The sequence below is a fragment of the Panthera leo genome, chromosome A1, assembly GCF_018350215.1.
Source record: "Panthera leo isolate Ple1 chromosome A1, P.leo_Ple1_pat1.1, whole genome shotgun sequence".
NCBI classification, from domain to species: domain Eukaryota; kingdom Metazoa; phylum Chordata; class Mammalia; order Carnivora; family Felidae; genus Panthera; species Panthera leo.
This window is the reverse complement of record NC_056679.1, coordinates 116,347,032-116,374,037: the sequence shown is the minus strand read 5'-3', so window position 1 is coordinate 116,374,037 and position 27,006 is coordinate 116,347,032. Positions and strand designations below refer to the sequence as shown.

Here is a 27,006-nt window from a genome sequence, read left to right as displayed (position 1 = left end):
GCCTGGGTGGTGATCATCCAGAGAGGTACTAATGATCACCCAGAAGAATAATCCCACAGTGGCACTGGGCCAAATAGGTGATAGGTGAGCTTCCGCCTGATACCAGCCCAACATATAGCCTCAGACCTGGGGAGAAGGGAGAGAAAAGAGACTTCTAAGGGAATGGAGTAGTCAGGATAGAATGCCTAGTGATAATAAGATAACAGGTCACATTTACTGAGGGCTTATAATAAGACTGGCAGTGTACTTACTGCTTTATATATGTTTCTTTGTAAAGTCTTTATTTTTTTTTTTTTAGTTTATTTATTTGTTTTTGAGAGAGAGAGAGAGAGAGAGAGAGCAAGCATGAGCAGGGGAGGAGCAGAGAGAGGGGGAGACAGAGAATCCCAAGCAGGCTCCTTGATTTCAGCACAGAGCCTGATTCGAGGCTCGAACTCACAAACCATGAGATCATGACCTGAGCCAAAACCCAGAGTTGGATGCTTAACCAACTGAGCCACCCAGGTGTCCCTCTTCATTCAATCTTTAAAAAGTTCTCTATAAAATACACATTATTATCATTCCCATTTGAGAGATTTGGAAATTGAGGCACAGTGAGATTAAATACCTTGTTTACACTCACTCAATAAGTGGCAAGGTCAATATTCCAACTTAGATCTGTAGTGATTCCAGATAGTGATTTCCATAGTGTTTCCTATGGAAACCTAAGCCTGGGAATGGTTGCTAGGGGCAAGTCAAGAGGGCAGATCCCCTGCAAAAGTGGAGACGGAGAGAGACAGTGGGATAGCCTGTGTATAAATAGGAGGCCTGTTTTTATCCCTACACATGGGCTGAATCAGGCAAGCAGCTCTATCTGGCACAATCTGAGGGCTTTGAATGCCAACCCAGCCCTATGTCATACAACTCCCTCCCCAGTACGTCCCTGGGAGCTGAAATATCTACTGGGAGAGTAATTTCTTTGGGTCAGGACACTGACTGCCGAAGACCCCTGTAAAAACACATAGGTTGGAAGAGAAACGCATCAATCTCCTGGCACCTGTTGAAAATAGCAACTTAGGCTAACCAGCTGGGTCCTGTGGAAGAAGGTCTCAGTTTTTACATTGGAGAAGAAGGTGGTGTTCCAAGTCAAAAAAAAAAAAAAAAAAAAAAAAAAAAAAAAAAGTATGAGGCTTGCTGCACAACCGTTGTCTTTCCAATCCCAGAAGCCTGGGAATTATAATCCATGGTTCAAAAATCTTAATGAAGACTTTATCCCCCTGCGAGAAAGATGGAGGGAAGCCACTCTAGCTGCTGGAGGAATACTAACTTCCTTTGTTTTGCTGCAACTGCAACTCTGATTACTTGTAGCTCATGAGACCTGCTGCCATTCGTGTGTCTAATTTTTTTCATGCGTCTAATTTTTAAACGATAAAATAAATTATCATTTACTATTTGCTGTATTGCTAGGGAAAAAAGGAAGTGTCTCCTTTCAGAAGGTGACATGGGTGCAGATCCCTGGTTTGGAGCAGGGATGGCTGGAGGGACCAGCCTGGAATCAGCGCAGAAAGAGAGGTGTCCAAGGGCAGAGCGCAGCAGTCACAAGGCTGCAGCGCGACAAGCGTTTGGGGAAAGGTAGGAACTAGTCCCTGCCACCTGCCGGTCAGTAGCACTACCCACAGCCTGGCGACGGCTGCCCTGGCCTTGTCCCAAAATATGTGAGCGCCGCCCCCTACTCCCGCCCCTTCCCCCGCCGCGCCCGCGGAGTGGGGGGCTGTGGGGGTTGCGCGGCCGGCGCCGGGAGCCGGGCGAGCGGCCCAGCGCGGGAGGGGGGGGAGAGGGCGGGGCGGAGCTTCGGCGCCTCCCAGAGCCTTATTCCCAGCCGCGCGCCGGGAATCGTTCAGTCGACCGAGGGACCTGCGGGTGGCGCGTGGCTGGCCAACCTAACCGAGACGCAAGGGCTTGGGCGGGCGGACTGACTGAGCAATCGGACAGACGCCCGGCGGCCGCTAGCTCCACGCAGGTCCCAGCCAGGCTTGCACCCAGAGGCCCGCAGCAGACCGTACCGGGCGCAATCTCCTGCGCTCCGCCCGCCCGGGCTCCCGTGCCAGCGCCCCGTGGCCGCCGCCTCCAAAGTGATTACTGCCTCGCCGCCTCCGCCGGGTCCAGGACCATGAAGCTGCTGCCGTCGGTGGTACTGAAGGTCTTTCTGGCTGCAGGTGAGAGGGCTGCCAACGCCCCCGGAGGTCGGGGGGTTGGGGACACTGTGCTGGGGGCACGGGGGAAGGTCGCTGCGGCGACCCCAGCGCGGGCCACTTGGTGGGGCCCGTGCTCCCTGGCGGACGGGCGCCAGCATTGGTGCGTGGTGACCGCGGGGTCTAATGCGGCCTTGCCCCTCACCCGCAGTGCTCTCGGCATTGGTAACTGGCGAGAGCCTGGAGCGGCTTCGAAGAGGACTGGCAGCTGGAACCAGCAACCTGGACTCTCCCACTGAATCAACAGACCAGCTGCTGCCCTCGGGAGGCAGCCGGGGCAGGGAAGTCCTGGACTTGGAAGAGACAGACCTGGACCTTTTCAGAGGTGGGTGTGAGGGCTACCCGTCCTCGGACCCCAGTGGGCAATTGAAAAATAAGTGGATACAGGATTCATGCTGTTTGGGCACACTTGTGGGTTGGAGGTATTCATGGAGGACTTCAAGGAAAAGCTGCAGGGCCTGACAAACATACTGGGGGATTCTGAAATGTGGGTCCCAGGGTCTTTCTTGCTGTTGAATTTCACATGCCGAGTTGCTGCCCTTCTGGGCACATTGAAAAGGCAGGGGTCTGGGGTCTTGTACATTCCTCTGGGGTCAGCTGGAGTAAGGAACAAGTCATGATTGAGATGCTTTCCCTAGAGTTTCTATACAAAAATGGGTGCAAGTCTTGATTCCTATATCCAATGACTATAATGTATAAAATGACAGAGGTGGAGGTCCTAGGAATATAGTAGGTGTGTAGTCTTCTCCATCTACCTGTCTCCAGGTTGGAGAAACAGAGGGGAATGAGGAACACTTGGCCCCCCAGGTGAGGCCAGCACCTCCTGGGGAGGCTATGAATGGTGGGCACTGAGTCCTTAGGGAGATATACAGAAATGCTGTGTGTCCACAAATCCTACCCAAAGCCTGGAGACTTCCTGACCATCCTGAGTCCTTGAGAGAGACTCCAAGGGAGGAAGGGCTAGGTGGGATCCTCCAACCAGCGGATGTGGCTGTGGTTGAGTACTGGCCCAGGGCAGAGTCCAGAGTCTCCAGCATTGCCCACTGCCCTGCCCCAGGCCACCTGCAGTGATTCTTGAGGGTGGAGCAGGGACCGAGCCTTGGGGCCCCAGAGTTACTGTATTTGGTTGGAAAGATACCTACCTGTTCTAGCCCTGCTGCTAGGCCGGCTCCTCAGCCACCGTTCCCTCTCCTTACCCAGAACTTCCCTCAGGTGCTGTCTCTGCTTGTATAAATCAAGGGTCAGCTCTAAAGCTGAGCCTGGGCTGCCACCCTTTGTCTCCTCATAGTAGCCTTCTTGGGCCACCCTGGCCAGAACAACCTGGATTCTCCTAGCCCTCTCCTCCTAGTCAGGGCAGAGCTGGGCTGTGACTCACCCTCCACCCACACGGCTGCTCCTCATACCTCTGCAAACCTGACTCACTGCTCCCTGTCCCTGGCAAGAGCCTGGCTGTCACCCTGTCACTCTCTTCCTCCCCTCTCTGATTGACTTGGCCTTCCTGCCACAATTTCACCACGGCTCTGGTCACTCAATTCCTCTGAGCACCTGCCTCACCTTCTGAGCTCTGAAGGTGCTTGGGTCTGCACCAGAGGAAACTGAGGACTACTGCACCTGCCTGCTTTCCCTTCTCTTGGCTTTGCTACGTGAGGTCTGAGGATCCTATCATCTAAAATGAATAGCCATTACCATTTATTAAGTACCTACTATGTTCTAGGCACTCATTATGCTATTGTGGGTTAATTAATCCTGTAGCAACCCTCTCAGATTGAACTCCTGCTATCCACTACTTACTAAGAACCCCAAGGTTCAGAGAGAGTAAGCCATATGCCCAAGATCGCAGGAATGAAATTAGAGCACAGATCTGCTGACTTCAGAGTCCATTCATTGTTTCATTCCTGGTTCAACATCCCAGGTGCTCTAGACTTGTCCAGGGGAAGGGACAAGGGTGTATGAGGCACCTTGGTATATTGGGAAAGAATACAGGACATGGATGGAGTCCAGAGACCACATTTCTGATCTCAACCCTGCATGACTTTTACCAAGTCATGCCTTTGGGGACCTCAGGTTTTTTATCTGAAAGTGGAAAGCCATGATATCCTTTCTTTTTTGTATATATTAATTTTTTTTTAACATTTATTTCTTTTCAAGAGAGAGACAGAGCAAGTGCAAGTGGGGGAGGAGCATAGAGAGGGAGACAGAGGATCCAAAGCAAGCTGTGCGCTATGAGCACAGAGCCCAACGTAGGGCTCAGACTCACAAACCGTGAGATCATAACCTGGGCTTAAATCAAGAGTCAGCTGCTCATCTGAGTGAGCCACCCAAGCGCCCCCATGATATTCTTTCAAGTCACTTCCAGCTTGAGGATCCTGAGTCTCTAATCTAATATGTGATGTTCACCCTTCTGCCAGACACATGGCTACAGCCATGGAGAGTGGGCACATTTTTTTCTGCTGGGAGCATGGGATAGGGGGACTGGCATCAGACCCCCGATGGGCTGATGGGTGTAGCCCACAGTCAGTCCCAGCTGGATGTGTGAGGCTATTTTTCCCCCTTTGAAGTGTGGAAAGAATGGGGGGGGGGGAGTCATCATTGTTCCAGTTCCTTCTGGATAGTTCCTTACTTTCCATGTTTTTCCCCCTTGTATACACCATACTCCCCATCCTGGAAAACTATAAATGGGACATTAGGGGATAAATGTAAATAGACATTTGAGAGAAGTGGTGAGCTGCAAAGGGCACAGAGCAGGGTAAATATTCTGCTTGAAGTCAAAAAAGCAAGGCCCTGACCAGGCATGGCCTGCTTGTGGTCCCCAAGCTTGGCTCTGGCCTGAGCTCATGGTACCCTGGTGCTAATAGGTGCCTCAGAGGGGGCCACCTGGACATGTACACTGTTGTTATTTTAGGAGCCCCCCCCCCAAAAAAAAACCCCTTCCAAGTACCTTCTCCAGAAGCAATTTTTATCTCTGACACTGTCTTCCTGCAAGTGGGTCACTGAGTGCAGCATCAGGAAATGAGGCTGATTTAAGGCCAAAATAGAACCAAGTGGGTGTGGAGGAGTAGATGGGGACGGATGGTGGAGTGAGGTTGGTAGAAATGCCCCGTCAGCTGCAGTTACTCAATAGAAGCTAACATTGTTAGAATGAAGTTCTTAAACTGAGTTTGTGAAATGTGTTCCTTGGGACCCCTGTAGCCTCTGCTTCCTCCTCTGCTTTCTGGTTGTTCTGCCCAGTCCTCCTTTAGCCCCTGGGAGGCACTGAGCCAAGGGGTCTACCCAAGTCTTCTTACTTCAGGTGGGGTCACAGAGTATGTTTTCCGTCCAGACCTGGATGGAATTCTTAACCCCAGGAAAGTCAAAAACTTAACAGGGTACTTTTCTCCTGCAGCTGCTTTCTCCTCTAAGCCACAGCCTCTGGTGACACCCAGCAAGGAGGAGCGTGGGAAAAAAAAGAAGAAAGGCAAGGGGTTAGGGAGGAAGAGAGACCCATGTCTTCGGAAATACAAGGACTTCTGCATCCACGGAGAGTGCAAATATGTGAAGGAGCTCCGGGCTCCATCCTGCATGTAAGTGTCCCTTTCCTGGCTGACTCTCCTCAGCACACTCTTTGTCAGTCACGTGGCTGTTCCTCGTTGTCACTGTTCCTTGAATTCATAATTCTACTCCGTTTCTTCTCAATCTTTAGGCGGAAGTTGGGAGGAGGGGAAATATTTTTAGTCAGCGGAAGGGGCTCTCCCCCGCATAGGATGTAATTTCCTGTGGTGTAGGTTTGTGACGCTCTTTCATCCTTGGGGACATTTCCTGCTTGCTCAGACACAAGCATGTGGCTAGGAGAGCTTATACCTGCAGGCAGGTCCTTCATTCCTACCTTATGCCCTACTGCAGATGGGAGAAGCCAGTAGGACACATGGCAGAGTAGGCTTCCTGGGGGGGAGTGGAGCTCCTGTGGCCTCCTTTCCCAAGCCCTGCAGGCAGGTATGAGGTGCAGTCAGACTCACACTGTGCAGATGTGTGTGCTTGGACATATGTCCACTCATATGAGTGAGCACATATGGATTGATTTGAAGGAACGGCGGGACTCTACAGGAAGTGATCATCATGAGAGCAGAGAGAAGCCCCTCCTTTCTTCTTCCTCATCCCAGCAAGGGCCAGGAGGTGGGGGACATGGCAGGTATTGGCCTTTGGCCATGGGAGTGGGAGAACACTTCCTTTGTGCCAGATTAACAGGAAATGGAACCCAACCCAGTAGGCATCAGCCCCCGGTCAGGCAGCACCACCCCTTCCCTGGGTGGAAGGGCCATGGGTTCTGCAGCTATTCTGCTAGGCCAAACCCAGCAAACGGCAGCCTTGGCGACCCCTCGGGGGTGACGGCACAGCCAAGCTTTCTGGCAGGCATAATGTCGCCACTGTGCCTGAGGCCAACACCCACATCAGACTACAAACATCCACTCTTCCTCTGGACACAAGGTCCCTACAAAGGACAGTCTTTGTGACCTGGGAGACTCTGGACAGGGCCAGGAGATGATTAGGTGCACACCACCTCTCAACCTGTCAAAAAGGCTGACTGCCTGGCATCTCTTCTGTTGTGACTGGTAAAGATCCCTTGTTTTTTTAAAGTTTCCTTGTCCTGTCTGATCTTACATAGCAAAGCTGCCCTATATTTGGCAGTTGGCAAGACATCACTCTACCCTGTCCATGATCACTTGTGTGTCCTCTCCTATAACGCCCTTGTCAGGAGCTTGGTATTGGAGGGAGTTGCTTTAGAGTAACATAGACAGTCCTCATAGGGTCTTGGGATAGGGTAGGGAATATTTGTCTTAAATTTGTAAAATGCTGTCATTAGCACAGGGTGGAGGCAGTGACTCTGAGGGTAGTCAAGATGGATTGAGGCCAGGAATCTGGGACAAACTGATCCAGAGCTTTGGTGGGTGGTCTTCCACTGCTCAGCTGAGAACCTTTGTAAGGCTGCTGTCCTGGAGGGCTGGGCTTGACCCACCAGCTAAGGCCAGTAGATAAGGGTGCCCAGAGCCAAGTTGGCCCTAGGCATAGTGATGATATTCATGATGATGCCTTCTCTCCTTTGACCCGTAGCTTCACTATTAACATTTAATATGAGCTGAGCCCTGCAGGTATGTGTTGAGTGCCTACTTGGTGCCAACTATTCTAGGGGATAGGGAATTACAGTCATGTCCTAGGATTCTCAAAAGCCCTAGGGAAGTTGGCAAGGGCTTGCTATGTCTAGTTGAAAGGTAAGGAAAGTAGAGCCAGGAAGTAGGAAGTGATTTGCCTGAGATCAACAGCTAAATAAGTGGATGGAAACAGGACAGGGATTCAGGTGCCTGACTTCCAGTCCAGCGTGCTTTTCATGCCCCCAGGCTGTATTGGATGTTGGCCTGTGTCCTTCTTCCCTATCTGTCCTTATAGAGTTTGAATAGGATTTTATAGAGGACAGCTGTTATGTTAGAGGTATCTTAAGGCTTTTACTAGCCTAAGGGCATGCCAACCTGATTTGAAGACCTTGTCTCTGCTTCCTAAGCAGATTTTCAAGGGGCTGGATTCAGTGTCTGATTTGGCTGCTCCCCTCACTCCAGCCTTTGGTACTCTGGGCAGAATGCAGCAAGAAGACACATAGTTCCTGGTTTGGGCAAATGTGATATCTGGTCACCTACCTTTGGGGCGCTTTGTTGCTCCTCCTTCCCTCTAGACCCCGGAACAACCAGCTAGGGTGTATTCAGGCTGCCCTTGAGAGCTTGAGGCTAGCTGGCTTCCTAAGCCGGTCCTCCACAGCCACCATTCACAGGAAAGCCCTTTTTGTGTCACCAGCCAAACGCTGCCCTCAAAGAGCAGTTTCCTGGGGCTCCTAACTAGCTGCTGACCCAGCAACTGGCTGTGAGATTTCCTGTGGCTGGAGGAAACCTTGGGGCAGTCAGGCTGAGGAGAACTCATTTGGAAGAGAAATGGGTCTGGAGCCTCCCCTTGGCCTCATTGGCCAGATCCTGAAAAGGGATGGTGAGCCCCCTTCTCTTTGGCTCCATCTGACTTTGGCCGCCCATACGTCAGGGCAGTACCCTCTGGCATCTAATGATACAATAAGTCACAGTTTGGTGAGACTTGGTCTTTTGCTAAGTGATTTTACTTGTATATTCTCATTTGATCTCAAAATACGCTAGCGAGGCGGGTATTTATTATTCTTGTGTTTCACATGAGGAAACCAAAGCTCACAAAGGTAAAAGTAACTTGCTCAAGATCACTTGGCTAGAAATAGCAGTGGGACTGATCTGGAACTCATGTATTCTGACATCCAAACTGGAGAAACCCAGTTTGGAAGATGTCTTTAGACCCTAGAGGGTTTTAACTTCTATTGTAACACAAATTCTGAAATGGGTCACAAACATTGGTAGGAGGAACATGTTCCAGTTTGGTGGGTTGCAGGCTCTGGGTAAGACACATGATCTTGCCCCCACCCAGGATGCTTGGAACGTTCTCATCCCCCCTCCTTCCCAGGGGAAGCCAGGAGTCATCTGCAAAGGGAGGGGGAGGTGGGTAATATTAGGATGTTTACATTATTATCCTTTTGACTCAGGGTGGGGGTGGAGGGATTATGTAACTGAATTGCGGGACTCTGAGGCCAAGCTTTATTTCTATCATCTGAGTAACTACCTGTGGGGTTTGAGTGATGGCTGAAAGTGAAAAACAGACTGAGCTTCGGCTTCCCTTCCCCCGAGGGAGCACAGTCTCTGAAGTCATCTAGACTGCTGGGTTGAATCCTGGCTTTACCACTCACTGGCTGTGTAACCTTGGGCAAATTAGCTAAACAACTTAAGCCTCAGTCTCTCCATCTTTAAAATGGGGGTAGTAACTCCTACTTCAGAGAGATGTTTTTAAGATTAAATGAAATGATTCTTTTTTTTTAAAGTTTATTTATTTATTTTGAGAGAAAGAGAGAGAGAGAGGCAGAGAGAGGAGAGAGAAAATCCCAAGCATGCTCTGCACTGTCAGCTTGGAGCCCGACATGGGGCTCAAACCTATGAACCATGAGCCTAAGTTAAAAGTCAGATGCTTAATTGACTGAGCCACCCAGGAGCCCCTGAAATGATTCTTATAAAGCAATTAGCACAGAGTACTTGGCTCACATAAGCCTTTAATGTTTGGTATTTATTATTCAAGTTAATAATAATAATAGTAAAATAGTAAGTCAAAGAGCAGGGTCAGACTGCCCCAGGAACCCATCACCTCATCAGATATGTGTTTCCTTGGGGGTAGCCTGCATTGTTCAGAGTAGAAAGAATCATGAATTGGAATCTGCTATGACTAGTTTCTAGTCTTAGCCTTGTTGCTTTTTAGTTGTGTTACTTTTGGCAAATCACAATCCCTCTGACCCTTAATCTTACTCTTTCAATCTGTAAAATGGGTCTGTACCTGTCTACCAGATGTTGAGTCTCAGCTGAGCTAGCAGGTAAGGCTAGTGTCTTATCAACTGTAAACTGTTGTGCAGATGTGATTTCCCAAGGGCACTCCTAAGAGTGTCTTCCATAAGAGCAGGGGGAGGGTTATTGTTTTGCCCACCTTGGCTGATAGAACAGATTAGATTCATGGAGAGGCTGGGTAAAGAGCTGTGTGCCCTGCTATGTGTATATGGGCCTGACCCACATTTTATCCTTCAGTGAGGTGGTTCCCCAAAACACCCAGGAGGATCCAGGGCAGGGAGAGGTGCTTGGCACCCCACAAGAACAGCCTGGCCTGTCTGTTGCTGCCAGGTCTGGAGAGATCTGTTTCCCAGGTGCCTCTCGACAGAAGGAAGGAATTCCTTGCTCTGAGGCACCGTATGCATAATGTACTTCCCAGAGGAGGTGCAGCTCAGGATAGAGGCCCACCAGGTTCTCAGTGCTTCCTTCAGCAAGCTAGTGGCCTCAAGTCCCCAGGCAGACAGTGCCAGTGCAGTTGTGGGTGTAATTGGGGAGCAAACTGAGCTCAGAGTCAGACAAACCAAGACCACACCTCTGCTCTGCTGAGTGACCACTGGGAAGATAGCTCGGCCTTTCTCTAGCACGGGGCTTCTCATCTACATCAAAGGGCCTCTCGGGTGCTCAGATAAAGAAAGGAACATGAATGTGCTTGTTCAACTGAACGCACTTCTGAGTCTTCCTAAGAGCTTCCAGGAAGTGCTTTATGTTGGAAGAGGTGGCTGTCATCTGATTTATTTCTCGAGTGTGAAAAGCCAGGGGGTTGTTCCTGACATTCCTCCACACTCTGGCAAGACAGCTGGGCAAGAAGTTACCTTGGTTTGTTTGCTTTGTCCTGTAATGAAGGAGGCCAGATAGCCCAGGGTTCAGAGGCCAAAAGTTGATGTTAAGCTCTCAAGTTGGGCTCTGCACCCAGGGGGAGCTGGGAGTTAAATGGAGGGAACTTGAGAAAAATGACTCCTGGCAAATGAACAGGACCTATTAATAGGCTGGGCCGTGGCTGAGAGGGACTGAGTGCTGGAAGCAGTGGTGGAGAAGCTTGGGTTTATTTCTAGGTCAGAGTTGAGGGGCCTCACTAGAGGGAGTGATACTCAGTCCCCTCAGCTCAACCCACCAGCTCATGGAGGCCTTAAACAAAACCTCTTAACACACATGTAATAAATCATCCACACGTGGAACGTATCTAGCTAAGACCTTCAAGTCCTCCCTCACTTTTTCCCTGCCTGGAGTGGGAATCTCCAGCCAGACAGCCAGAGGAAATGGAGAAGGGGGTGAGGAATTGGGAAGGAAGGCCACAGAACCTTCAGAAGGGCTCCTCAAAAGTCTTCTACTAAATTCCTACTAGAAGGATAGAGGAAGGGCAGGAATCAGGATAGGAATCCGGTCAGGGGTTGATAGACTGAGGCTGTGAGGACTGGGGTTTGGCTTAGGTAGATGGGCCATTGCCTATAGAGAGAGGCCAAACCACTAACCTCCTCTCTGCTTTGTTCTGTCTTAAACCAGCTGCCACCCAGGTTACCACGGAGAGAGGTGCCATGGGCTGAGCCTCCCGGTGGAAAACCGCTTATATACTTATGACCATACGACCGTCCTGGCTGTGGTGGCTGTGGTGCTGTCGTCTGTCTGTCTGCTTGTCATCGTGGGGCTTCTCATGTTTCGGTGAGTATTGGGCCCCTGCAGGCTGTTTCTGCGTATCACTTCCATCCCTCCTCCTGGGTCTTCTGCCTGTGATCACATGAGCCCTCCAACCTCCCAAACTCGGGGCTAGGCATTTGACCGACATTCTGGAGTACAGGTTCTCTAGGAACCCAGCTTCTCTGGCATGACATGAATCCGGTGTCCAGAGCACAGGGCAAAAATTGTGAGGCCATAGCAGCTCCTGCTTCTCATAGCAGGCACAGTAACCCATCCATGGATCCACCTCTTCACACAGTTCTTTCTCTTTGCCCTGTTCTTTGATGGCATTAGTATGTGGTTTGATAGAGCATGGGTGGTATATGGTTATTGGTATAGTCTTCTAATTCTGAGGCATCTTGACCCCAGGCCATGTTTCTAGTCCAGGTTATGTTCTAGACTGGGGGAAACCTGCCAAGCACTCTGTGCCTGTTTTCAAGCAGTGTAAATTATCTGTCGTGAGACCTGGACCAAGTTGCCTGTCTTTCTGAGGGTTATAATCTTACAGTGATTGTAATCTCTGTCTACCTACCTCATCAGGATGTTGTGAGGATCCTGTAAATGAGGTGAAAGTTCTCAGCAAATTATAGCTTTTGCTGTTAGAGACAGGCATTCCCTGGGGCAAGTTGGGCGTTTGACCAGAGGTCTGTTGGGCTGCCATACCCTCTTGGCTTTTCCAAGTAACGGACAGAACCACCATGGCAGTGTCCTTTAAATTTTTTTTTTTTTAACATTTATTTATTTTTGAGACAGAGAGAGACAGAGCATGAACAGGGGAGGGGCAGAGAGAGAGGGAGACACAGAATCCGAAACAAGCTCCAGGCTCTGAGCTGTCAGCACAGAGCCCGACGCGGGGCTCGAACTCACGGACCATGAGATCATGACCTGAGCCGAAGTCGGACGCTTAACTGACCAAGCCACCCAGGCGCCCCATGGCAGTGTCCTTTAGAAGGACCTTCTCTGGACCCACACCCTATCAAAGCAGGCAAATCTTGCTCACAAAACTTGTCTCCTTCAGGTACCATAGGAGAGGTGGTTATGATGTGGAAAATGAAGAGAAAGTGAAGTTGGGCATGACTACTTCCCACTGAGAGAGACCTGTGCTCAAGGTAATGGTCCATCCTTTGCCCCCTGGCACCATCACCACCTTTCCTAGATCTGTTTCAAGGCATGCTGAATTCTTTTTTTTTTTTTAATTTTTTTTTAATGTTTATTTATTTTTGAGACAGAGAGAGACAGAGCATGAATGGGGGAGGGACAGAGAGAGAGGGAGACACAGAATCGGAAGCAGGGTCCAGGCTCTGAGCCATCAGCCCAGAGCCTGACGCGGGGCTCGAACTCACGAACTGCGAGATCGTGACCTGAGCTGACGTCGGACGCTCAACCGACTGAGCCACCCAGGCGCCCCAAGTCATGCTGAATTCTTCTCTTGTCCTACGGGTTGGAGGATAGGCTACTGTGGAGTTAGGGTCCCCGTGCAGAATGGTTTTCAAAAAGGTTTTCGGTAGGGGCATCTGGGTGGCTCAGTTGGTTAAGCAGCTGACTCTTGATTTTGGCTCAAGTCATGATCTCACATTAGTGAGATCAAGTCCCGAGTTGGGCTCTGCTCTGTCAGCATGGAGCCTCCTTGGATTTCTCTCTCTCTCTCCCTGTCTCTTTGCCCTTCCCCTGTTCACATGTACTCTTTTTCCCTCTCAAAATAAATAAATAAATAACAAAAAAGTTTATTTATTTTTTTTGGGGGGGGAGAGTGCACAAGTGGGGAGGGCAGAGATAGAGGGAGAGATAGAATTCGAAGCAGGCTCCACACTGCCACTGTGGAGCCCAATGCAGGGCTCGAACCCACAAACCACGAGATCATGACCTGAGCTGAAGTCAGACACTTAACCAACTAAACCACCCAGGTGCCCCGGCCAAAAAGGTTTTCAGTGCGTCATTTCCACTTGGGGTGACAGTTGCCACAGAAATATCCAAGAGAGATACCTGAGACAATAGCATCTTCCATCTTTGTCCCTTCTTCTGCCCCTTCACAGATGATCTTCCTACTTCCTGAGACTGGACCTAGGAAACTCTTAAGACCTATTAACTGGATCCAGCATTAAATGCCTTCCTCTTATGCTTTAGGAATCTTCTGGGGACTGCTACCTCTGAGAAGACACAGCTGATCGTAGACTCTGCAGAGGGAAAGAACGTCACAGCTAGTCAGGAAGATTCCTTCGTCCCCAGTTGCTATCTAGATTGGGCCTCCCATAATTGCTTTGCCAAAATACCAGAGCCTTCAAGTGCCAAACTGAATGTGTCAAAATGGGATCTTGATCAGAAGAAAGCAAAAGTGAGAGACCTTCATGCCCTTCGGATTCTCTCCACCAAACCCCACTTATCCCCATAAGTTTGTTTAAACACTTAACTTCTGGATTAAGATGCCAGTTAAATTCCATATGCTCCAGGATCTTTGACTGAGAAAAAAAAGGAGAGGAAGAAGGAAAGATTTGTGGATTGGAAGAGAGTAATAAAGATTGAGAAGCCATGTACTCAAGTAGCCACCAAGGGATCTGCCATTTGGACCCTCTAGCGCTGGATTTGATGAGCTAACTGTGAAATACCACAAGCCTGAGAACTCTGAATTCTGGGACTTCTACCCAGATGGAAAAATAACAACTATTTTTTGTTTGTTTGTTTGTAAAATGCCTCTTAAATTATATATTTATTTTATTCTATGTATGTTAATTTATTTAGTTTTTAACAATCTAACAATAATATTTCAAGTGCCTAGCCTGTTACTTTGGCAATTTCCTGGCCCTCCACCTTATATGCCCCACCATCTGGCTCCGCATCGCACCCCTCTGCCACAAATCTGAGATGGTTCTGTGACCCATCTGTAGTCATCTATTATCTGTCCACATTTCCGAAGACCTTCCGCAATCACAGTGCCAAAAGGGGAGGTCTGTAGGTCAGGATATAGGAGTTAACTTTGTCAGATCCACTCTATGAGTTGGACTACAGTCTTGCCTAGGCGATTTTGTCTACTGTTTGTGTTTTGAAAGCCCAAGGTGCTGATGTCAAAGTGTAACAGATACCGGTGTTTCCCTATGTCCTTTCCCTGCCAAATCTCAGAAGAGGTTGGGCTTCTAGCCTACAGATTTCCTGGCTCCTCACCCCCCTCCTGGCCCCAGGCCCGCAGAGTGGGCACTCCCTCTTCCCTGTGTCAAGACATTTCTCTTACTCCTGCCATTCTTCTGGTGCTACTCCATGCAGCGGTCAGTGCAGCAGGGGATGATCTAGAGAAGGTATTAGCAAAGAGAAAGGCTGAGGAGGAACAGGAAACATTGGAGCTGTTGTTGTTAATTGATAACCTACCAATTGCTACAGAGTTTGGAGGTGAGGAGGGTTTTTGTGTAAACCCACCCACCTCACCTAAACTAAAAAGGCATGCTGTCATGGCCCCTTCTGGAAGTTTCTGGTGCCATTTCTGAACTGTTACAACTTGTATTTCCAAACCTGGTTCATATTTATATTTTGCAATTCAAATAAAGATAACCCTTACTCCATAGATTTCTGTCTGCTTGTTTTAACCGGGAACTGGTCTAACAGATATTTCCTAAGCCCTGACTCAACATTAGGCTCTATGCCAGGCCTTTTTATGTACACTATCTCAGTATCCCTGACAATATTGTGATGGAGGTACTATCATTGTCCCATTTTTCCAAAAGAGAAAACGGAAGCTCTTGGTCAGAAGAAAGCAAAAGTGGGAGCTCAGAGAGGTTATATAACTTGCCTGAAGATACACAGTTGGTAAGTGACAGAGCTGGGACTGGCAGTCTGACTCCAATTATTTGTCTTAATGCTTATATTTACTACCTCTGAGACAACAGAGAATAAACTTTTCACATAGAAAGTTTGGCTGGCTGTAACCAGGAAAGACGTCCACCCATTCAGCCAACAGACTCTGGACTCAGAGCCTTGTCCTATGGTGTATATGCAAGAGGCCTTGCCCCTGGTGGAAACAAGGCACCTTTGACGTCGTCTCATGCTGTACAGCCATCTATCAGCAAACTTTATCTATCACTCCTACCTTTAGAACATATGCTGAATGCAGCCACTTCTCATCACTGCTCCTACCATCACCCTGGTCCAATTCACCATCATCTCTTGCTTGAAATCTTGCAGTGGTCTCCTGTGTCCTTTCTTCCTCCTGCCCCCATATAGCCCATTTCCAACATAAAAGCCAGAGTGATCATGTAAAACATAATCTAGATCTCGTCTGCATTGCAGGCTTTCCCTGATGGACTATGAGACAATAGCACATCCCTTGGCCACGCTGCTCTTCTTATTCTTACATCGCTTTCTTTTCCACCAGAGCCCTTATCACCACTAACATATTCTTATTTGTTTATTGTCTATCTCTTCCTGCTACAATACTAGCTTCATGAAGGTAGGGGTGTGTACGTTGCTCTGATCCCAGATTCTAAAACAATGCAATTGAGTTGTAGGCATTCAATATCTGTCACTTGGATGAGTGAATAGAAGAAATGACTAAAATCCAGTCAAAGGCCAGCAAGTGCACAGGTGTGTGATCCAATGCTGGCCTGGAAGTGTGGTTGGGCCTCTGTTGGGGAGGGTGGATGGGGATGACAGGATAAAAGTGGAATTTGGAGCAGGTCATCTTGCCATGGTGTCCTAGGTAGACTGGAGGCAGAGGGATCCATGGGAAGGTCATTAGACAAGCACCGCCAGACTGCCCTTTCCTCATTCTCTTCTCTTAGAGAGTTGTGGTACTCTAAAATTTCTCCAGGAGCCCACACAGAGATCTTGCTTTTAAAACTTTGTGCGGTAGCAACTACCAGAGCTGAACCTATGTACATCCTACAACCCAGCAATTCCACTCCTAGGGGTATACAAAAGAGAAATGAATACAGGTATTTACCAAAAAACGTATATAGGAGTGATCTTAGCTTTACTTACAATAATTAAAAACTGGAAATTACCCTCAAACCCATCAATATTTGACAATGAAACGAATAAATAAATTGTCATGTATCTATGCAATGAACTACTAAATAGCAATATCATTGAATCTTACAACATAACACTGAGTGAAGAAAGCCAGACACAAAATAGTATATTCTTAGTGATGGTATTTGTTTAAAATTTTAAAATAGATAAAACTAATCTATGGTGAAACAAATCAGTAAAGAGATTCCTGTTGGGCTCTGTAGTGACAGGAAGGGGGCAAGACAGGGCAACTTCTGGAGCTCTGATTAACGTTATGTTCCACAATCTGGGTGCTGCTACTGGGAGTATTCACGATGAGAAAAATTCATCGAATATGGCTTGTGCATTTCTTGTCTATATGTATTAAACTGCAATAAAAAGATTTTTCAAAATTTGGGTAGGGGACTCTTTTGCTATTTGCATCGTATAAAGCTCTATAACGTACCAGTATATTAATTTGGTAATCAGAGACAATAGTACAGATATCAGAAAAAACTGTGGAGCAGTGACTTACTTTGAACTCTTCACGGGGCTCTCTCTCCTGCTCCAGTTTTCAAGCCTCCAGCCCTTAACCCAGGCTTGGCTTTTCAAACCCATTTTGTTTCTCCAGCTCATGTTTCCTGCGGCCTCGAGGCTTCCTGCCTTTCAGGGGCTCTCTCCTGCCTCTGCTGCCGCTGCTGGGAACTCCTTTACCTTCTGCAGAGCCTTCCTGGGCCTCTGTTTGGTTGATATCAGGCCCTGGGAGCCTCTGAACTTGCAGTTGCTTCTCAAAATTGGCTAGCAGAAGTTATCTGGCCCCCCTGTGCTCTGAAAAACATCTGCCTCTTCTCTTATGGTCCTCCCTTTTGGCCGCCTTTGCAATACTTTTTTTTATAGCGTTCATCACAATCATGATCAGGCTAATAAATATTTGATGGTCATGGAGTGCTCACTGAGCACAGCCCACTGGGTCACACACATCACAGGCTTTGTCTCACAACCTAGGATGAAGGTGCCCTGACTACCCGTGTTGTTGATGCCTAAGAAGTTTAACTCAGAACTTTAACTTCCAAGCCTTCACTCTAACCACTAAACTACGTTCCCGAATGAGTTCTTAGGGCCAGCCTTGTTTTCTCTTCTTCCCATATTCATCCTGAAATAACACTATAGTGAGGAAATCATATGAAAGGGATCTTAGAAAGCAACTCCTCAGATCCCAAGAGTTTCCTTCCCTGCCCCCAGTTTACACGTTCACAGGAGAAGATGTGGGGTGCCTCATCAGGGGACAGGGGGAGGAACAGGAGAGCAGGCTGACACAAACTTGGGTCTGAGTCCCGTCCCCGGTGTTTATTAGGGAGTGCCCTCATGCATGACACCTGACTTCTCTGAACCTGTTTCCCTGTCTATAAAAGAGATACTAGGTACACCCACCTCAAGGAATTGCAAAAATGTTATGTGTGAATAAAGCCAGGGCCAGGCACATGCTAGATATTCACTAAATGTTGGTAATCATTAGCTACTTGTCCAAGGAACTGATTAGTGGCACATGGGGGATTGAAACCCAGTCTTCTGATTCCTAATCCACAATTTTTTCCTTAGATGCAAACAGTGCTTCTCAACCACTGTTTTACATTTTAATGTCAACTTTGGTTTCAAAGGAGCATTAAAGGGTCTTAATAAATTTTTGTGGGTTTAAGAAGCCATGGAACAGCAAGCATCTCTGTCCAAATATATCACTCAACTTGGCTGGCCTGAAATTCTTCCCTTTGTCAACAATGCCTGAAATTCAAGCTTCCTGCTTAAGAATGCTAATACTTCTGGGAATAGCTAAGCATCCAGAGGCTGGCATTCTTTGTTGATGTAATTCATTTTAGCTTCATTCATTCAGCAAATATTTGTGGAGGCCTCCCTATCACCTTCCAAATGAAATCTGAAATGAAATCTCTGAAGAAGAGTACATTTTGACGGGATGAGGGTGAGGGAAGAAAAGAAGGAGAAATACTTCTGGAGCAAAGGCACTCATTCATTCATACAAAATGTTGAGTGGGCACTTATAACGTGCCAAGTACTATTCTTGTCACCGGAGAACAGTGGACAAGACTGATACATGGATCAACAATATAGGTATAAATAAAGAAATAGAATAACTTCAAAAATAAGTCACACACACACACATAAGAATGATATGCTGAAGAGTCACTGGGAATTAATTTATATAGGCAGCTCAAGGAAGGTCAATCTGAGGAAGTAATATCTGGACTGGGACAAGATCAGATGAGGCATAAGTGAAAGTCTTGAGACAATAATAAACATAGTTTGTATGACGGACAGAAAAAGACCCCCAGGGTGCAGCATAGTTATTGAAGGTTGAAGAGGGAGGCAAGGACCAGATCATGTAAGGCCTTGTAGACCATGGTGAACCATTTGGAAGCCAATGGAGTGTTTGGAGTGGGAGAGTGATATAATTTGATTTATGCTTTACAAATACGACTCTGCTATACACAGAAGAGGTTCTAGGGGACAAAAGTGGAAGGAGTAAGACCAGTTGGGAGACCTATGCATTCATCCAGCATGCAAGACATGCTGGTGGCCAGAATTATGGCAGTAGCAGAGGCAGTGGTGAGAAATGATCCGGTTCAGGATATGTTTTGGAGGAATTACCTGTAAGATGTGCTGTTGGACTGAATGTGGTTGTTGCAGGTAAAGAGGAATCAAAGATGACTTCTTGGATTTTAATCTGAGAAACTGGGTAAATGATGGTTCTATTCATCAAGATGGGAAGGAATGAGGGAGGAGTTCACAGGGGCCATAGAAATAAAAAATTCTGGGGTACCTGGGTGGCTCAATTGGTTAAGGGTCTGACTCTTGGTTTCAGCTCAGATCATGATGTCATGGTTCGTGGGATTGAGCCTGGCATCAGGCTCTACGCTGACAGTGTGGAGCCTGCTGGGGATTCCCTCACTCTCTCTCTCTGCCCTTCCCCTGCCTCTCTCTCTTTCAAAATAAATAAACTTTAAACAAAATTTTTAAAAAATGAAAATAATTTTCTGGACATATTAAATCCATATGGGGCTAAAGAGGGCACTACAGAGAAGGCAATGAAAGGATGGGAGATGCGAGGAGGAAAAAAAAAAGAGGCAAAGTGTAAATAAGAAGGACCTGAGGGGCGCCTGGGTGGCTGAGTCGGCTGAGCATCAGACTCTTGATTTTGGCTCAGGTCATGATCTCGTGGTTTGTGATTTTGAGCCCCACGTGCACTGATAGTGCAGAGCCTGCTTGGGATTCTCTGTCTCTCCCTCTCTTTGTTTCTCCCTCCCTCCCCCCCCCACTCGAAAACAAATAAATAAACATTAAAAAAAAAAAAAAGGACCTGAAACCTGAAGCAAATAAGGACACCTGACATTTATATGTTGTTTCATAGTCCAAAGTGCACTCCTCTTATAGAATCTTATTTAATCCTCATGATGCCCTAGGGATGTGGTGGTATTATTAACCCCAGTTTCATGAATGAGGGCCCCGAGGCTCAGAGGAGTAAAGTACATTGCTCAGGACTCCTGCTACCTAATGTAATTTTGCTTCTCATCCTTCCCAGGAGGCCCCAGGCTCTTCACTGACCATCAACGCCTATCTTGGCCACCATTTTCTGAAAAGAGAAGAGAGGAGAAGGCGGTGTGTTTTCCTCCTTGCTGTGATAAGGTGCCCAGGCCATGCCTCCAGGGAACAGAACACCAGCTGGTGGAAATCTCTGAAAACCAACACTGGAGAAACTAAAAAAGGCTAACCTCAACCAAGAGCAGGAGGAAGAAGCTAGAATTGCCCCTTCCATGATTGGTTTCCGGAGTGTGAGGCCACCACCAAATTAATATAATTTGGAGGTTGTTGTGGTTTGGATTTTCTTTTTGAACTTTGAAAATTGCACATTTTTTCTTGATTGCCCCTTGATTGATGGAGAAGAGATCAGGGACCTCTTAGCTCACTGCCACCCACACAGCTGCGAAGGAAGCCAGCTGCCCTCTTGCTCTTCGGAGAACATCCCTCCCTTCCTCCCTCCATTCTTCCCTCCCAGCATCTTGGCCATTACTAAGCAACAGGGCATCTAAGGAAAAGGCCTCCTTTCAGGGCTGGAGTGCTGTAGTTAATGGATCATAGCCTGTGTGGGAGGCTTCCCCAAAGACATATGATGTGGGTGTAGGAACCAGACAGACGGGAGGAATTAAGTCACCCTTTTCCCCAACCCTTATTTTCTTGCCTAACCTAGAAGTCACTGGGTTGGCTTCCTTTTAATGAGGGACTACTTTTGTTTCTGCTGACCCTGGCTTTAAACAGCAGGCAGGCTTCATAGGGACTATGAAAGAAAGAAGAAACTACCAGCTTGTTCTTCATTTATGCTCCTAGTGTCTGAGTTAAGGCTATGTAAAACATGACCTCAACCCAAGTCCCTCTATGAAGGTCTGACTTCTTCTTTGGGGGGGATACTGAGTGAGTTTGGTGGCCCTGGGAAGCCCTGTGCCTGGGAAGGAGGGCCTGATCGGGTTCATTTGGGAGTAAGTATTCTCTCCTGCCCCGTGGATGTGACTCTGGACCCAGAAACTCCAGGCCTGAGAAGCCTGACCCAAGTTCAACCCTGCAGGTACAAACATCCTCTTGCAGGTGTGTGTTTGGGCACCTTCTGGAGAAAGTCTGCCACCCACACTAGGTCCCGGTGTGTTAGTCACCTCCTCCTCCACACTTCCATAGCACTGAGCCTTGGACAATGTAAGGAAAATTAGTCCTTTCCGTGGCAGCTTTGGTGTTCCTCTCCCTGGCTTTCATCACACCATGTATTGTCATTGTTTGCTCATCTGTTTCTCCCACTGTGAACTCTTGGAGTCATGGAGCATGTCCTTTTGCACCTCTGTGTACCTGCACCAAGCACAGCTCCTAGCATATCAGAAGTTCTCGCTAAATGTTTGGTGCAAGCATGAATGAGAGGACAATGGAACAAATGAATGATGCATGAGTAAATGAATGAGTGAAGACAGAGTGGAAGTGAAGGGTTTAGACTCTGGATCAGACAAATCTGGGTTCAAATCCTAACCATGCCACTTTCTGGTTGTTTAATGATCTTTTATAAAAAAATTTTTTTTTAATGTTTATTTATTTCTGAGACAGAGACAGAACATGAGTGGGGAAGGGGCAGAGAGAGGGAGACACAGAATCCGAAGCAGGCTCCAGGCTCTGAGCTGTCAGCACAGAGTCCAAAGCGGGGCTTGAACTCACAAACCATGAGATCATGACCTGAGCTGAAGGTCGCTCAACCGACTGAGCCACCCAGGCACCCCTGGTTGTTTAATAATCTTGAACAAATTATTTAACCTCTCAAAGCCTCCATTTTCTTAGGGTTTTTGTGAATATTATAATGCATATAAAGCACTTCTCACAGGGCCTGGTGTAGAGTAAGTATTCAACCCATGATAGCTATTAACAAGCTCTGACTTCTAGCCCTCTGCTCTTTTTATGCTCGTGGGTCTTGTGAGCACCTCCTTTTCCAGATTCTTGGTCCAGCCTGCAGGATTGTCCCAGTGGGTGCAAGTTGGAGCCGGGGTGTGTAAGTGGTTGCAGCACTGGGCTTTGCCGAGAAGGGGAAACTGTGACAGGGGCCTGCCTAAAGCCAGCAAACAGGTCAGCTGCCACCCCCCATTGTCTCAGGGCTTCTTTGCTGGCGGGTGTCCTCAGGAAAACAGGAACAGTGCTGCCTTTAAGGTGCCCGGATGACAGCCACATCAAATATGTGACCTTTTCCTAGGAAGCCCAGTTTCCATGGTGAGTGGGGCCTCACACTCTTTCTGAAGCCACGTTCTGTGGTGCTTGGCCTGCTCTGGAATGTGATGGCAGTGGCTCCAACAGCTGGGTGGGGACATCTTCCCAGGGGCTGCCCCTCCAATATGTCCAGGGTGGGTGAGAGGCTAGAGGTAGCCCTTGGGCTCTCTGATGCCCTCGCCAGCTCTCCAACCTGGAAAGATTTTGCACTGAGGCCCTGACGCTATTCCCCCACCCCCATCCTGTACACACACACTTAATGATGGCTCATGGCCAACTGGCTTCCAGGCTGGGCAGAAAGAAGGGGACTCTTTCTGTGATTCCCCATCTTAGGCCAAGGCCCTGACCTCCTCCACCTCATCTTGGCAGCTTGAGCCTGGAGAGAGAGCCTGCCTCCCTGGCCTTGGCAGAATGTGTGTTCAGTCTCAGCCTCTGCAGCTGCCAGAACAGGAGCTGAATGCCCAGTGCTTCTGCCAAAGCTTGCTAACTTCTTTCTTCTTTCTCAGAGCTATGCAAACGGAGGCCGCTAAGGAATGCGGCAGTAACCTCCCCACCACCCGCCTCCCTCCTCCTTTGGCCTATGCTCCCCCAAGCTGCCAGGCTGGAGTCACATCAGAAAAATGCAATGAAAGAAAGAAATCCCCCAATGTGTCATGACATTACATTTCCGCCTGGTGCTCAGAAACAAGAAAAGTGGGAGAGGGAGGTGGAGTAGCGTGGTCATAGCTGGAGCCCTGTGACTACCTCACCTCTGTGTCTCCCTGGGGCAGATCACCTGCATGCCTGGGGCTCTGTTTCCTCATTAATAAGTAGGAGCTAATCACACTGACTCAGACTGCAGAGAAACTCTGAGAATTAACTGTTTGCTATCATAAAAGAGGCCTGATATTCCTAAGAGGCTGTCAAGAGTGTCTACACAGCAGGTTTAAGTTGGCAATGATTGAACTAGTTCACTGCCCTCACATGCGTTCATTTAACACACATACAGTGATTCCTACTCTGTTCTAGAAGCTAAACATGCAAGGGTGACCAGGACCCAGGCCCTACCCTCTAGGAGCTTGCGCTCTAACAGGGAAGATAGACAATCAACACGTCATAACAACCAAATGTCGAGACAGTTTTGATGAGCGTAGCCCAGGGGTCAAGGAGGCCACTTCCTTGAGGAAGTGAAATTCAAAGTAAGGCATGATGAGCAGCTATGGTCTAAGGGAAGAGGGGGTTATTAAGAGTGTTCTAGGCAGAGGTAACAGAACAGAGAGGGAGGATGATGTGAAATGAGTTTGGTATGACAGGAGTGTAGACAACTGGGATGGAGTCAGAAGAAGAGGTAAAGAGACTGCAGAGTGAGACCAGGCCGGATATGCAGAGACCTTCACAACTGTGCCAGGGAGTTTGGACTGGTTCCTCAGAGTGTTGGGGAGCCGGTGCAGGGTTCTAACATGAGTGTAGGTAGGAGGAGGTGGCATGATCAGATCTACTTTCAGGTAGATGACTCAGGCTGCAGTGTAGAGAATGGACCAGATGGGAAGCTACAGTAGCATAGGGAGACCAGGTGGTTGGTGGCTGTTACAGAGTCTGATGGTAGTAGCAGTGGAGAAGAAGTACAGGAATTTAGGAGATATGTAGGAGGCAAGCAGAGGATGACAGAAAGGGAAAAGGAGTCAAGGATGACTGAGTTTTAGGCTTCTTGCCTGGGTGGAAAGTGGAGCCATCCACTGAGATGGGCCGTTCTGGAGAAGGAGGAGCTGGTTGGGGGTGAAGACAGCTAGCCTAGTTTAGGTCGCATGAAGTCTAAAGTAGAGACCACCTTGCTGGCAGAAATGATCGGTGCACAGTTGTAGAACCAAGTCTTGAGCCCAGGGATGGGCTCTGGGCTAGAGATGTATCCTCGGCCTGGAGAGAGTGAGGAGCTCTATAGTTATGATAGTGCTATAGCTGCTCTAACAGGCAAAGCCCCATCCTCAGGGGCCTGTCGCAGTAGTTTATTTCTCACTCAGGTTAAGTCCAAAATGGGTGGCCCTAACCCTAATTAATGGGAGATACTTTCCCAAGTAGCAGTTCAGGGACCCAGTTCCTTCCATCTTGTGTCTCTGCCATCTTTAACACACAGCTTCCAAGGTCACTATGACGGAGGAAGTGCATGAAGGATGGTGCATGGGAGATTCTATCACTTCCATCCACATTCCACTGACAAAAGCTGATCATGTGGTCAAACCTAACTGCAAGAGAAGTGGGGAGATGTAGTCTAGATAGATGTCCATGAGAAAGAGGAAATGGGTTTGGCAACCAGCTACCCAGTCTCTGGCCCAAGAAAGCACAGGAGTGGATAAGATCACTTAGCAAGTCTGGGGCTTGTTCCCATTCATATGTCCCCATTTTTACAGGCCTACACAGGCACAGGGCACACAGAAGTGAAGATTAGCAACTGCTTCCCCTGCCTACACTCACATTCCCTAGACCAATGGGAGAGGGTAGGCTCCAGCCCATGTTGGTGCCTCTGGTAAGTTGGGCAGATCTTCAGGCTGACATGGTCCTATGGTGGTTAATCATGTTGGCTCTGACACTGGCCACTCCTGCCTCTTCCCTGAGGCTAGCTGTCACTCTCTCTCACTTCTTTTCCTTCACCTCAACAAGCATTTATGGAGTATTGCTATGTGTTGGGTACAATGTCCAGTTCCAGAAACGCAGCAATAAGTAAGGCAGAAATCCTTGTATTAATTCATCTATTTGTTTATTGTCTGTCTCTCTCACTAGAATATAAACATCATGAGCACGGTGCCTGGGTAGCTCAGTCAGTTAAGCGTCTGACTTTGGCTCAGGTCATGATCTCACAGTCTGTGGGTTCGAGCCCTGCATTGGGCTCTGTGCTAACAGCTCAGAGCATGCAGCCTGCTTCAGATTCTGTCTCCCCCTCTCGCTGCCCCTCCCCTTCTCAAAAATAAATAAAACATCAAAAGAATTTTTTAAACATTATGAGCAAGGTATGTGACTTGTCTTGCTTATCTTGCCTATCACTGCCTCCCCAGCTGCTAGGATAATGCCTTGCACATAGTAGGAATTCTGGAAATAATTGTTGCATAAATCCATAGTTGAATGGAGGCATTTTGGTTTGCTATGAAAAGGGGAAAACAAGGTTCTATAGGGTGGCCTACAGCATAGTGACCTAACCAGGTTCAGGAGGTGAAGAGAGGTCTTCCTGAGAAAGAAATATTTAAAGTTTGGAGTTATGGGATAAGTGAGTGACAGGCAGATGGAAGACCATATACAAAGGCCAGGCATCAACAGTGTGCATGGAGGAACAAAGGATGCTCAGTGTGGCTGGAGCCTAGAGGGGAGGGAGGGAGTCACCTGCAAGATGAGACAGAAGGGGCAGGCACCGACCAGACTGTTATGGCCTTGAGGGACCTCCCGAGTCTCTGTCCTTAAGGATGCATCACTCAGCAGCTTCTCTGACATGCAACCATTATATTTCAAGTCATTGCTGCAATGACTTGAAAAAAAGTCATTGAAAAAAAAGGACGATTTTTTTTTCTTTTTTACTTTATTAGTGATTCTCACCTCATTGTCTCAATAATGTTTCAACTGGGGTTGGAATTAAAGTTCCTGTTTCCCAGGGGCACCTGGATGGCTCAGTTGGTTAAGCTTCCAATTTGGTTTTGGCTCAAGTCACGATCTCAAGGTTTCATGAGTTCGAGCCCCACATGGGGCTCTGAGTGTGGAGCCTGCTTGGGATTGTGTCTCCCTGTCTCTCTCTGCCCCTTCCCCACTTGCACTGTCTCTGTCTCTCTCAAAATAAATAAATAAACTTAAAAAAATAAAAAATACACACAAAACTATGCTAAATGCCATGAAGGAAACATGTAAGGTGCTCTGAGAGAGGATAACAGGGGTGAACTACTTTTATTTTTTTATTTTATTTTATTTTATTCTATTTTATTTTATTTCACTTTAGAGAGAGTGTGAGTGGGAGAGAGGGGCAGAAGGAGAGAGGAGAGACATTTAAGTAGGCTTCCTGCTCAGCATAGAGCCCAATGTGGGGCTCCATTCTTTGACCCTGGGGCCTGAGCCAAAATCAAGAGTTGGATGTCCAACTGACTGAGCCAGGGAGGTGCCCCAGCGGGAAACTACTTTAAACTGAGGAGTCAAAGGCCTGTCCATGAAAAGTCCATTTAAGTGGACCGCTACAGGTTTCATTGCAGAGGATGGGGCAAAGTGCCAGGAAGAAGGTGCTAGAGAACAGGCACGTGGAAGGTCTAGAAGAAAGAAAATGCGTGGTGTGTTCTAGAAATAGGAGAGAAACCAGTGTGATAGAGGTGCTAAAATAAGGGAAAGATCTCTTTTTGACCCCAGCGCTCAGTCTGTGAAATGAATCCCAAACCCGTTCCAAACTGAAGATCCTGAGGACTGGGAGGTGTCTAGTTTGTTCGCTGTTAGAATAGAACCCACCACCCTGTAGGCATTGAAATATTTATTTCACGCATCAATGAAAAAAAGTGTACATAGCTTTTTTGTTCAGAAACTATAAAAATGCCAAGAAGTGGTGGATTTGCACTAACGCTTTACTGACTTGAGCACTGGGGATTCACAGAATCTGACAATCCCTGGAGGGTAGAGTCAGGGAGACAAAGTCTGGGCTAAGAGCTGATTTCCTGAGGTGTCAGTTGTGGTGACAATGCAATATAACAGGAACTTGGCCTTTTGAATTCCTTTTTCTCCATGGCTTCTTGAGTTCCAAATCTCCCTTCTTTCCAGGAATTCTAATTTTTTCTTTGTCCTAAACACCTGCGGCATTTACATCAGAATGGCTTTGAAGTGATAAATCCACAGATAGTTTTTCCTTCTCAGTTCCAGGAAAGCATTTCCATTAATATTTT

General features: G+C 47.8%; 1 protein-coding gene across 2 annotated transcripts; it reads left to right on the top strand.

The window, feature by feature from the left end:
- The first annotated feature begins 1,853 nt into the window (after positions 1-1,853).
- On the top strand, positions 1,854-14,912 carry HBEGF (heparin binding EGF like growth factor). Of its 2 annotated transcripts, none has more exons than XM_042906054.1 (6): positions 1,854-2,195; positions 2,383-2,556; positions 5,614-5,791; positions 11,192-11,347; positions 12,381-12,471; positions 13,487-14,912. In XM_042906054.1, the coding sequence occupies exons 1-5, from the start codon at positions 2,150-2,152 to the stop codon at positions 12,451-12,453; spliced, it is 627 nt and encodes a 208-aa protein (XP_042761988.1). In that variant the 5' UTR covers positions 1,854-2,149; the 3' UTR covers positions 12,454-12,471; positions 13,487-14,912. The 2 variants fall into 2 exon arrangements, with proteins under 2 accessions (XP_042761988.1, XP_042761999.1); XM_042906065.1 differs by having other exon boundaries at positions 13,396-14,912.
- Positions 14,913-27,006: the final 12,094 nt, after the last annotated feature.